This window comes from Populus euphratica, unplaced genomic scaffold (genome assembly GCF_000495115.2).
Source record: "Populus euphratica unplaced genomic scaffold, PopEup_1.0 scaffold121.1, whole genome shotgun sequence".
Classification (NCBI taxonomy): domain Eukaryota; kingdom Viridiplantae; phylum Streptophyta; class Magnoliopsida; order Malpighiales; family Salicaceae; genus Populus; species Populus euphratica.
The window spans coordinates 1-9,628 of NW_011499968.1; the positions used below are offsets into that span (position 1 = coordinate 1).

The 9,628-nt window shown below is 37.3% G+C and overlaps 1 protein-coding gene across 2 annotated transcripts; it reads right to left on the bottom strand.

The window, feature by feature from the left end:
* Positions 1-6,603: 6,603 nt before the first annotated feature.
* Positions 6,604-8,055, bottom strand: LOC105139058 (protein yippee-like At4g27745). Of its 2 annotated transcripts, XM_011045359.1 has the most exons (3): positions 7,877-8,055; positions 7,565-7,688; positions 6,604-7,027 (listed from the first exon to the last, which is right to left on the bottom strand). In XM_011045359.1, exons 2-3 carry the CDS (start codon positions 7,655-7,657, stop codon positions 6,800-6,802), a joined length of 321 nt encoding a protein of 106 aa, XP_011043661.1. In that variant the 5' UTR covers positions 7,658-7,688; positions 7,877-8,055; the 3' UTR covers positions 6,604-6,799. The 2 variants fall into 2 exon arrangements, with proteins under 2 accessions (XP_011043661.1, XP_011043660.1); XM_011045358.1 differs by lacking the exon at positions 7,877-8,055 and having other exon boundaries at positions 7,565-7,854.
* Between the last annotated feature and the right edge of the window lie 1,573 nt (positions 8,056-9,628).

Here is a 9,628-nt window from a genome sequence, read left to right on the forward strand (position 1 = left end):
ATAGATCAGTGAGAAAAGTCTAGTTTAAATTTTTTTTTGATCATAACAGATTAGAATAATAATTTAAAAAAATTCTAATTTTTTATTTGATCGTAGGATCGCGATCAAATGTTTATAAGAGTTTTTAGTGGACTGTTTTTTCTAAAATTATCATTGCGTTCCTATATGAATCACTAAATTTTTAGATATAAAAGAATTTATTGAAGCTTTTGATTTTGATAATTTTAAGATTTTTTTTTTATTTTTAAAATTAATCAATCGATTTCATTAACTATTATAAATTAGTTGAGTTAGAAATAGCATGGTTTGAAGAATTTTTTTTTAATTTCCTAATTTATCCGTCAAAATTCTCAATCTATTTTTTTATAAGACAATGATTGTCGGCTATTCTGAGAGTTGTGATGTCTTCTAGGCATTATCAACTAGATGTTAGAATTTTACTTTTCCAGCAGCCTGAGATGATTTTGCTGTACGATTATATCACCAGATTCATCAGCTCATTCATTCTTATTTTATCTAAAAAATAATAAATAAAGAAGATGGCTAAAAAATCTAATTTTTTTTAATCTTAGTTTAATTCAATTAAAGGTTACTTAGACCTCTCAAAATTCATACTAAAAATTATGAAGAACATAGACTGATTACCAAATATTTTGAACCAAGCAAAATATTTTCACAACAATGAAATTCTTTAACGTGCATGGTAACAAGATAGAAAACAATAAATTTCACTTCACAGAAACATGACATGCAAACTTAATTTATCATCCCTAATGCACAATCAGGACAAAAGGACTCTTTCTTTCCTAAAGTAGATAATCATCGGTTGTCAATGCCAATGAATTTCTTTAATATGATGTATGTTTTTTTTTTAATATATTTATTTTTATTAACATGGATGTACTAGAATAGTTTGAATATATCTTAATTAATCTCATGAGTTCTGAAATTAACAGCCACGTAGAGCAAACTTTTGTTCATTAAGCACTGAGCTTGGCTTGTATGTCCATATAAATATTTTTTTTAGATTAATGTGGGTGTCCGGGCCAGCTTGTGCGCACCATGACTAATCCCACGAGCCCTGAAGTTAACGACCATGTAAGCCTCCAGTGACCATCATATGAGCAACCAAGGACTCGAACCTGAAACCACAGAGAGAGCAAACCCCTTGATCTCAAGTCCTTATCACTTGACCACCACCTAAATGGTTCACCATATAAATATTGCATGATCAAAATGCAGATAGAGCATTAAATGAAATCTGTTTCTTGCAGTTTTGTTCATTAATTTTTAGTGCCAAAAATGGCATCTATATCACATGGGATAGGAGCTTAAGTGTGCAAAGCCAGTCATGCTTGAAGCACCAATCTGCCAAAGCTGTGAACTGCAACAGAAAAGGTCACTTGGTCAAAAACATAAATCACAGTTTTCTTCTAAAACAAGGTGGGTTGTTTCAGAGGTTGGTGATATTAGTTCCTGTGAAGAGAACTTTGAGAAGCTTTTCAACAATGGAATGCTATGGAGAAGGAAGACGACTAAGAGGGAAAGTTGCTGCCGCTGAAGCTGAACAACCCAGAAACCATGTCTTACAGTCAAGAAATCCCAGGAACACTAACATGGTAAGATTTCTTACACACATTTGTCACTTGTATATTCCTTTTGATTGCCAAGAAAAGAGGAGATCATGAAAGGAAATTGGTTTGTTTTCTGTCTCTTTTTGCCTCTTTTACTTTGATGGGTTTTAAGAAGTGAGAATAACGGAGGTCATATGCTCAGTCATTATGAAGATGGAAAAGAAAACCTCATAATGCTAGTCTTCAGCTTCAGTTGAATGGAGGATTTTTTAACCTGTGAAGTCAAAATGATGGGAGCTCTGGGGCTCAAAATTTATTTTCAAGTTCCTGTCTTTTCCCAACAATCAAAACATGCTAAAATTGGAAACGGTTACTGCTTTTCTGATCTTACCATCCTCATTTCCCTGCCTCCACTTTGTGTGTTTTTGTGGTGGGTGGTAAGTTTCTAAGAATGCACTACTGTCTTGATTATATAGGTTTTGTTTACGTTGGTTTTAGATAATAGAAATGTTTGCTTGCAAGAATATGTTTCTGTTTTTTTTCCTTTATTGTTCTTTTGGCACAGTGGGCTCAAGTGTCACGGTAAATGTGTTAAATGTTTGATCAATTGCTTGATACTAAATTACTAATGTGGTGTGAGGAACTGAGGTTCAAAAAGAAACTTCATTCTGATAATCAGCTTAGCCTCATATTGTTAGCACAGAAATGCATGTAATAAGAGTTCCCTTTACTGCTCTTGCACCATGTCATGTGTGATTCTTGTAAGTATCTGTCGAGGAAGGATTATGGAGATCCTTTAGTTTCTGTTCCACATTATTAAACTGACAATGGTAGAGCTATTGAAGGCGTTTATCATGGTAACTTGAATTTAAAAAAAATGAAGAACAACATAGCAATAAATTGAAAATTTGAGGGGGCTATATTCTCTCTCTAGTTTATAGCTCCCTTCTGTCAGGTCATGTTAAGGATGATGACAATATGAAGAGGACTAGGTGGGGTTCTCTCTCCCATTTTCAGAAGTTATGTTTATAGCAGCAGGCCAGCTACAATCTCAGTAACTGTATGTGGCAATTTGTTATAGTATTTTTCTCTTTTTGATATTGACATTTGACGATGCATTGTTTAAGATTACATTTTGTTAGTATCTAACTCTTGAACTTTTCTATCTTGTCAATGATCTATAGGCTTAAGCATTGTATGTGCTGATATTGATAATAGTTACACTGACAGGATATCAGATTTGTTCACTAATATATGCTTGCACCTTGCAGGGTATGACTTGCGGTAAAAGGGCAAGGCCTGAACTTGAGGGGCTTAAGCAACATGAAAGGGAGACTCAAGAAGCAATTGTGGATATTTCTGGACAAAAGAAAACGATATTAATCAAATCTGAGAACCAAGAGCAAGAGGATGAAATGTCAGCCGTGAAAATGGGAGTTCCAAGAAGTGAGAACCTGAGACACGAGTGGGAGGGGAGGTTTAAGACGGAGCTCCCTGAGGTGGAAACTGCTGGGACAGGGACCCCAAACACTGTGGTGTCTCCTGAGACTTTGAAGAAGATGGGGGCGTATGATGAAGTCAATGATGATATACTGTCTACACTTTCAGGTCCCCCTCAAGTACCTGATGCAAGTGGGCTCACAGCAGAATTGGGCCAGGCTTATGCACTGGCGATTCCTGCAGTGAAGAATGCGCTGATATCCTTCCTAATAACTAAAAAGTCAGAGGATCTAGCCTTTATGATCAGTCAAGCTAACAGCGCATTCGCATCTCTTTATGCCCTCAATGCTGATTGTGGTTCGCTCTACAATAATGTGAGATCTTACATTCGTCACTACTCTGAATTCTCTACAGCTCAGAAAGAGTTACAGGAGAACATGGAAGCTGTAGAGCTGGTATCTTCTTATGAGAATATTTCTGATCAATCTACTGAAGCAGCAAGGGCTGTTTCTGAAATTGAGGCAAATCTGGAAAAAGCCAGAGAGTACCTTGCTCCTCTTGAAGCAAGGTATCAAGAGACCAAGGCCTTGCTGGACAAGCTTGAGGCAGAGCTTGGACAAAGGAGAACCGAGGTGGCTTACCTGGAAGCTGAGAAGATACAGCAGGAGGAAGCAATGGCTGAAACTGAGATAAAACATCACACTATTGCTGCACAGGCAAAGGAAGCCAAAGAAACACTTCAATCTATTCTCCGCCGACTAGAGGCTGCTACAGCTGCTATGGAAGAGACTAAAGCTCTCCTTTCCACTTCTTGATTCCCTCATACAACTACCATGTGTGCACATTGTTCAACTGATTTGGTTATAGGGACAATAGTACTCTCCTTACCTTCTGTAATTAAACCATTTTGGAATCTCTTAGGAATAAATGATGCAAGAAAGAGTACTTTCAACTTTAGACCCACCATTATTGACCTGCATGCTCAGTTGAATAGGAGTCATGCTAGCGATGTTCCATCATAAATTTGGTTCAGATGATTATGGTTTACTGGCTTGTTGCTATCTAATTCATTTCCTTGTTACGGAATGCACTTGTACAATAGCAATCAACTTCCAGCTCCAGAATGCATAGGCTTGCCAGTTCATATTAAGTGTAAGTGGTTAAACCACATCATGCCTGTTTTCAGACTGATAATTTCAGTGCTAAATTAAGCTAGTGGATTTAGGCAGCTCGTCCTGCTCTCTGCCAGAAGTGGAGAGCTGAAGGAGTCTTTTTGTAGGATAAGCAAATGGCTATGGAAACACTTTCTAGCCGTTGCAGATAATCCGCCAACTCCAGGTAGAGATTTGTTTACTTAGGAACTGATATAGCCATTTCCATTAAATCACTAGAGGTGGTGAAAATCTGATCTTCCCTAAGATTCTTATATTTCTATAATTTATGTCCAACAAGTCTGCGAGATTCATAAACGATATTTGGTTGCAAACAAGATAAAGCTCAACCCTTTTCAAAAGATTTGCAATTGACAATAATGAGGCAAGGTGTTCAGCTGAGAAACCACTTTGACTCTTTCTCAGGGTCAAAAAATTATCCTTGAGCACCCAAGGGTATGCATTAAGGCACTAGAGATCTGCAAGCCGTACCCAAATAGCCGACATTGTAGGGTTCTTTAATATCTCATAAGAAGCCAGCACCATTCTATCCTCAAGAACAACTAGTTCAAAATTATCATGTGTGCCAAACCATTCCCTGCAACAAAGTTAGGACTGTTTAGATAGGATCAATCTCTTGAGCTCTTAAAAGTGTTATTAGTGATATGTAGCTTTAAGCATTGTTATGCTGATATTGCTAATACATGTACTGTGTGAGAACTAAATTTTGTGCTAACTCGTGTGCATCTCTGAGAGTATTAGTAATTCTTGTGAAGATGGGAAAGGGAGGAGGTCCAAACTTGCGTAGACAAAAGAGGATTACAATAATCAAATCTGAGGACCAACGACAAGAAGATACAATATTAGCCACGAAGAAGGGGAGTCGAAGAAATGAGAATCTCAGACACGAGGAGAAGCGGTGGGTGAAGACTACGCTCTCCGAAACTGGAGCTACTGAGACTGAGAGCACTAATACAACGTTTCCCGTTGAGCCTGTGAATGGAACAGGGACTTGTGATGAAGCCTACGACACTCCGTTGTCTCCAAAGATAGAAAAATGGATGATGATATACTGTATGATGATATACTTTCTATGCTTTCTGGTCCGAACCACGTGCCCGATACAAGCGGGATCGCAGCTGAAATGCTCCAGGCTTATGCCTTGACAATTCCTGCAGTGAAGAATGTATCGGTATCCTTCTTAGCAACTGCAAAGCCAAAGGATGCAGCTCTTATGACCGCTCAAGCTAAAGGTGCCTTCACAACTCTTTGTGCCCTCGGTGCAGATTACCGTGCTTTTTACAACGCCATGACATCCTATATTCTTCTTCGTTTGGAACTCTCTTCTCACCAATTTATTGAAGCAGAAAGGGCCTTTTCTGATACTGAGACTCATCTGGTAAAGGCTCAAAGCTTGAAGCATAGCTTGAAGAAATCAGAACAGAGTGGCAGACCTGGAAGCTGAGAAGATTCAACGAATGGAGGCATCGGCTGAAATTAATAACAAAACTGGGGCCATTTTTCCCCAGGAAAAGGAAGCAAAAGGAATTATCAGAATCGTAGAGCTCTACTGTCCATTTCTTGATTTCTCCCTACAATTACAAGGGACGTGCATGTGCGCATACAATGTTGTACTGTTTGATCCGATTCTTATGTGATCATTGATGTTAACTTACTAGTTTTGTAACTAAAGCAGACACTGATACTAGTAGTTGTAGCTTTTAGAAATGTAAAGATGCTAGACATGGTGGTTCTAACCGATCTTGGACTTCAAGAGGTTCAACTGCATGGGAGGTATCATATTCTGATTAAAAACAAAACTAGTAAATTCTGATGAAGCAGCTTAAAAAAACATGTCCAGTGATAAGATTCCAGTCCATCTAAAACCTAAATGCCAATGATGTTTGGTTGTTATGGTGCATGTTATGTTGCTATTACTTCATATAAGAGAATGCAACTGTAGGGGAGCAGTGAGTTTTCAGAGAGCAATTTTACTTGATCATTGGCTTGCTACATCATGTAAATGATGCAGGCACCAGAAATCTGCAGTTATGTTGCAGATTGATCAAAGTAAAAAATAAATGAACTCCAAATGGGTTTTATAAAACCACATCAGAAATGAGCTCTGCATCAGTCTCCTCAAGATCACCTAGTTTAGACAAGCATGTATACCAAAGAATAGCCAGCAATCTAGGATTTCATTGTTTTGCTAATCTCAGATTCGAATACAGAATTGCAGATGGACAAGTGAATAGATAACAAAACCTTTGCCAGGTTCAGTTTCTTTTCCATCTGCTTCCAGCCAGTCAAGCGGAAACCAGGATTCTTGCATCAAAGACCATTACCTACCACCAAGTAAGATTGAATATGGAGCAATAACAACATTATCCTTTTCGGGCAAATCACAATTTCATTAACAAAGGAATTGAGAGTCCAAAAGGCAAATCACAATTTCATTAACAAAGAAATTGAGTGTCCAACCATCTTTCATACATGGAACAATGCAAGGATGAACCACTAGGGACAATTGACAATCTGAATTAGTTGACAAATTCCTGTTCAAGATGAACTTTACAACAAGCAACAACGCAGCTGAATCAACACTGGAATAAATACAAGGACTCTAATGGGATGCTACCAGTTCTCCTTGACAATCTTTAACTTCTCAAATATAAACTTCCCTTCCTTGTACTTCTGAGATGCCTCATAAGCTCTTTCATACTTCCAGCCCAGCACCTCTTGACAATCGGCACAAGATATATCAGCAACAGTGTGGAGACCAGTCGTGAGATTCCTGTCCTCTTTAGGTCCCACGACAATGTTCATCGCATGAGAGAACAGAAAGGCTCGACCATGTCTTCCCTGTGAACAAAATTATGAAGAAGATATTGAACAGAATTCTTGTCACTGCTTCCTATCATAATATACTATATAATTCCATTGTATAGCGGGGGAAAAAAACGGAATTACTTGATAAAAAAACTAGCAATCAGAGATTGAACTGAATACAACAATCTTATGGACATAGATGCAGGTATCATTTTTAGGGTTTCACATTATTGAAGAAAAAAGACACTTCATCAGAGACTCGCTTATATAGTAACTTGCTGATATAAGGGTCAGTTATCACCTGATTTTCTACATAGATTGCCATCAATGGATGAGAGAAATGCTATGAACAGGATAATCCAAATCATTTCTCTCACTGATAAAATGAAACCATGTCGATCTAAAGATCATTGCACAGAAAATCTATAAAACACAAAGAGCATGGCTATCAAATACAATGATCAGCAAGACCAAGTCAAGACATAAGGACAAGGAACAGCCAATTATCATAAAAAAGCAGCTAGAAGAAAATATGAAGCAACAATTTTATCAAAGATTCAAGTGATTCACCTGAAAAGCCTTAGAAATTACATCATCATGAAGTGAAACATGGTTTCGACAATTACAACAGCTGTACAACCTTGGACCCACCAATTCCGCCATTAATCAACAATTTCAAGGTTTAAACACCTTACTGATCACCAACAAAACACAAACACGAACACAGGAAACAAGAAACAAATAAATCCAAGATTGATCACTCACACGGCAAGAAAATCCAAGAGGAGATGATGATCAAGCAAAACTGTAGTCTTTACTCCTTTGTGATCAAAACAAGGCTAAAAAGATAAGTAAAAGACCGTAAAGCACAAGTTCCTTTACCTACAACAAATTCAATGATGGCCCAAAAGTCTGAAACAGGAAGCCAGAAACAACGTTAGCTTACTAGTTTATACCAAACTCTAAAGTTGAGTGTAGATTCCAAGTACGGTTATATTACATTTTTTAGAGAGAAAAAAATGTGGGGTTGATAAGGACAATGATTATTGATTGGCTTGAAATAGTAAACCATGAGAACATCAAAGATACCAAATTAATATTACCAAAAACACAGCTGTAGTTAAAAAAGAAATACACAAAGGCGAAGGTAGTTTTTTAAGCACGCAAGGCAAAAGTAGAAACTTCGGACACAAATCTTTTTTTTTTTATTTATATGGGGTGTTCGGGCTAGCTTGCGCGCACCATGACTAATCCCCATAGTCCACTGAATACCCTGCAAACCCAGTAGACATATAAGGCACCGCGGAGGTGACAGACGTGCACAGCAGGGCTCGAACCCAGATACAGTGGAAGGAAACAAGCTCTTTCCACTGCTAGGCCAAGTCCTGGTTAGATTCCAAGTACAGTTATACCTAACTCAAGATGTAGGTTATGTTCTTTGGTTGTGTATAGTATTTAGTGTGTCTTTGTTATTGTGCAGTAAGGCAAAGGCAAAGGTATTTTTTATTAAAAATAAATTAAAAAAACATTTTTAAAAAACGTACAAAACGAGCACGAGCCAAAACATGGTGGAGTTAGTTATCTGAGACGAGAACGCGCTGAAATTAGCGCGTGGAGAGCGGATTTATTGAGAGGATTCAATTGCTTTCGCTGTCGTTTGTAACTTTGTTGGCGCTTAGGAAGCTCCGTGCTTGAGACGTCACAAAGCGCGTGTGAATAGTACGCACACCTGAAATGACCTTATTGTTATTGTTATTTAAGAGTATTTGCAGCAGTGCCATATTGACTATGAAAGTCAGCGAGGAATATCCTGTATTATCGGAAACTCATACAGTTATTATTACTAATCATTATAATTTGACAATAAGAATATATATATATATATATATATATTTATTTATTTCTTAACCATTTAAATCAAGTCCATTGTGGATTGGGTTTTAACCATGTTATTTCTTATATAAATAAATAAATAAATTTTAAATGAATTGATAAGACGAGAAACAAATCCATTTATTATTATTTAAAAAAAAAACAAATCCCTTTCAATTTCTGGGATGGCAAACTTGTCACTGTCAGGAAGTAAGATTAAGAACATGCTGTGGGCAGAAATTGCTGGAATTGATTTGCTGATAACTACCACATCCGAGAAAATAAGAAACAAACCCAACATTAGTGCTCCCGAGTCGGGTCATATGTCAAATTTCTCTCTAATTTTAGATTATTTTTTTTAATAATAAATATTTGGGTCATTTACACATACAATTGATTAATTTTAGAATCCACTAAACATCCTTGAACTCAATAAATAAGTAAAATACTATAAAGATTATATGCATGTATTTAAAAAGTCAAACTCAAATGATAGAAAAAAAAACAAATTCCTTTTAAAATCACTAACTTACAACCTCGAGTTCTCTAATCTTAGATTTTTTTTAAATTAATGTGGGTGTCCGGACCAGTTTGCGCGCACCACAACTAATCTCATGAGCCCTGAAGTTAACGATCATGTAACCCTCCAGTGGCCATCATATGAGCAATCAAGAAGTGCCTTACCTGCTCACTGGGCTTGCAGGATGTTCAGTGGGTCGTGGGGATTAGTCGTGGTGCGCGTAAGCTGGCCCGGACACCCCA